The 2,565-nt window shown below is 36.0% G+C and overlaps 1 protein-coding gene across 1 annotated transcript; it reads left to right on the top strand.

The window, feature by feature from the left end:
- Positions 1–258: 258 nt before the first annotated feature.
- On the top strand, positions 259–1,149 carry LOC147498459 (uncharacterized). Its single transcript, XM_086563242.1, has one exon. The coding sequence runs from the start codon at positions 259–261 to the stop codon at positions 1,147–1,149; it is 891 nt and encodes a 296-aa protein (XP_086419368.1).
- The last annotated feature ends 1,416 nt before the right edge of the window (positions 1,150–2,565 follow it).

Here is a 2,565-nt window from a genome sequence, read left to right as displayed (position 1 = left end):
GAACATACGGTGTTCTATCATGACGATGACAACACAGATGAAGTCATCACCTGTGAAAGTGCAAAGAAAACCAAATTTACAGAGTGGATGCGCTATAACCAATTACATGAAGATGGCAGACACCTGAGGTATGTTGGTTTCCCATTAAAATATGTTTGGGTTGATTCTTTTAAATGTTGGCAATTAAGACAGAAAGGAGTAAAAATCGGAAGGATCTTTTATGCACATCCGATGTCAGGCGAACGGTTTTATTTGAGAATGGTATTAAATGTTCAAAAAAGTGCAGCCTCATATAAAGATCTCAGAACTGTCAACGGCAAGGTGTATGAGGATTTCAATTCAACATGTGTTGCACTTGGACTGTTGCAAAATGACAATGAATGGAACGATGGAATCATTGAAGCAAGTCAATGGGCTGGTAGTGCTTCCTTGAGGCAGTTATTTGCGACACTATTAGTTTTTTGTGAGGTGAGTAAACCCTTGGTTCTATGGAACAAACAGTTGTTTACAGACGACATACTGGACAAAGAAAGAACTCGAGCAAATGACGGTGATCTGATTTTAACACATGAAGAGCTTATAAACCATGTGCTGACTGAGATTAACAGATTACTTAAACAAGTAAACCATCAACTGAAGGATTTTAAGATACAGTTCAAAGATATGAGGTCGGAACCTAGAGACCCAGATAGACTCATCACGGAAGAACAACAATATAGTCATAATGAAATGCACCAACAATTTCATGAAATGCAAAACTGCCTGAATCATGACCAGAGGACTATATATGTTGAAATTATAAATGCAGTCAATACAAACTCAGGTGGGGTTTATTTTGTCCATGGAGGAGGAGAGACTGGCAAGACATTCCTCTACAATACCATACTGACCCAACTGCGGTCACAAGGGAAAATAGCCATTGCAGTTGCTTCTTCGGGAATAGCAACTCTACTTTTTCCAGGTGGAAAGACAACACATTCAAGATTTAAAATCCCAATAGAAATTGATAAGTACTCAATCTGCAATATAAGTCAAAACACCATGCTGGCCAGACTTATTCAACGAGTTGATCTTATAGTATGGGACGAAGCTCCTATGACCCACAGGCATGATTTTGAGGCGATGAGCGGGGACGCTAAAAAGATCTAATGGGCAAAGAAAATGAAAACAAGATCTTTGGAGGTAAAATTATTCTGTTAGGGGGAGATTTCAGGCAGATTTTACCTTTCATTCCAAAAGGTACAAGGGAATCAATAATTTCTTCATCGATAAATAGATCACATATTTGGCACCATTGCAAAGTCTTCAAGCTAACTAGAAACATGTTCTTAGAGAATGTGGATTCTTCATTAGCGTCAGATTTCAGCAAGTGGGTATTAGACCTCGGAGAAGGAAACTTACCTGCCATTTCCATATTCGAAGGTAAAGAAAAAAAATTGGATCCAAATTCCTAATGATCTTCTTATTCCCCCTGGCAATGACAACATAAGTGATATCGTGTAAAGTATTTACAAAGATTTACCATCAAAATACATGGATGACAACTGCTTACAGAGATAGATGCATTATGTCACCTACAAACGAGTCTGTTGATGATATCAACTCCCACATCCTATCTTCTTTCGAAGGACAAATGCGTGAGTACTTCAATGCCGATTCAATAAGCTCCATATCTGAAAATATTGAAGAACAGTATGCATTATACCCAGTTGAATTTCTTAATACAATTAAAGGATCTGGTCTTCTAAACCACAAGCTGGAGTTGAAACTTGGCACGCCAATCATGCTCATTAGAAATATAAACTAGAGCCTTGGTATTTGTAATGGAACAAGACTTATTGTTATCAAACTAGCTCCAAAGGTCATTAGAGATTATAACAGGGAGCAACATTGGCGGGGAAACTGATATTCCAAGGATAGAGACAACTTATAAATGCATGAACTGGCCTTTCAGTTTGAAGAGAATACAGTTTCCAATAAAGATTTGTTTCGCAATGACAATAAATAAAAGTCAAGGATAGACATTGAAGCATGTGGGGGTATACTTGCCTAAGCCAGTTTTCAGTCATGGACAACTATACATTGTAGTATCAGGAACAACTACACGATCAGGACTGATATTCCTAATCAAGAAAAATGGTGAAGAACCAGAAGGATACACTCAGAACATTGTCTACAAAGAAGCATTCAACAATTTACAATGAGCTAAAAAAATATATTAGTTCAATCTCAAATTTTCATTTTTAACTTCAGATAAAGTTTAATTACTTATTAACTAATTAATTTTTTAATTCTATTGCAGTGTAGAGGACCAGCAGCTACTATGGAGACATTATTCACATTCACCATTTTTTTTTAATTCTCTTTTGTTCTTTATTGGAATATACAAACCCATTTTCTATATATATATTTATATGCCAAGTGTTTGAAATCACTACAGTTTACTACTTCATTGGACATACCTTTGTTTTCATTTTATATTTATTTTTTAGTTAATTATATTAACTTTGAAAAGATAATCTCCTACTTATCTCTTCTCGGTCGATCTACTTGCAGCATTTAGAC

This window comes from Coptis chinensis, chromosome 5 (assembly GCF_015680905.1).
Source record: "Coptis chinensis isolate HL-2020 chromosome 5, ASM1568090v1, whole genome shotgun sequence".
Classification (NCBI taxonomy): Eukaryota; Viridiplantae; Streptophyta; class Magnoliopsida; order Ranunculales; family Ranunculaceae; genus Coptis; species Coptis chinensis.
Note: the sequence above shows the minus strand (reverse complement) of the source record. Positions and strands in the feature narration are given on the sequence as shown.

Excerpts from the sequence above, each read along its gene's own strand:
- LOC147498459 (XM_086563242.1), top strand. The coding sequence starts at position 259 with ATGGTATTAAATGTTCAAAAAAGTGCAGCCTCATATAAAGATCTCAGA.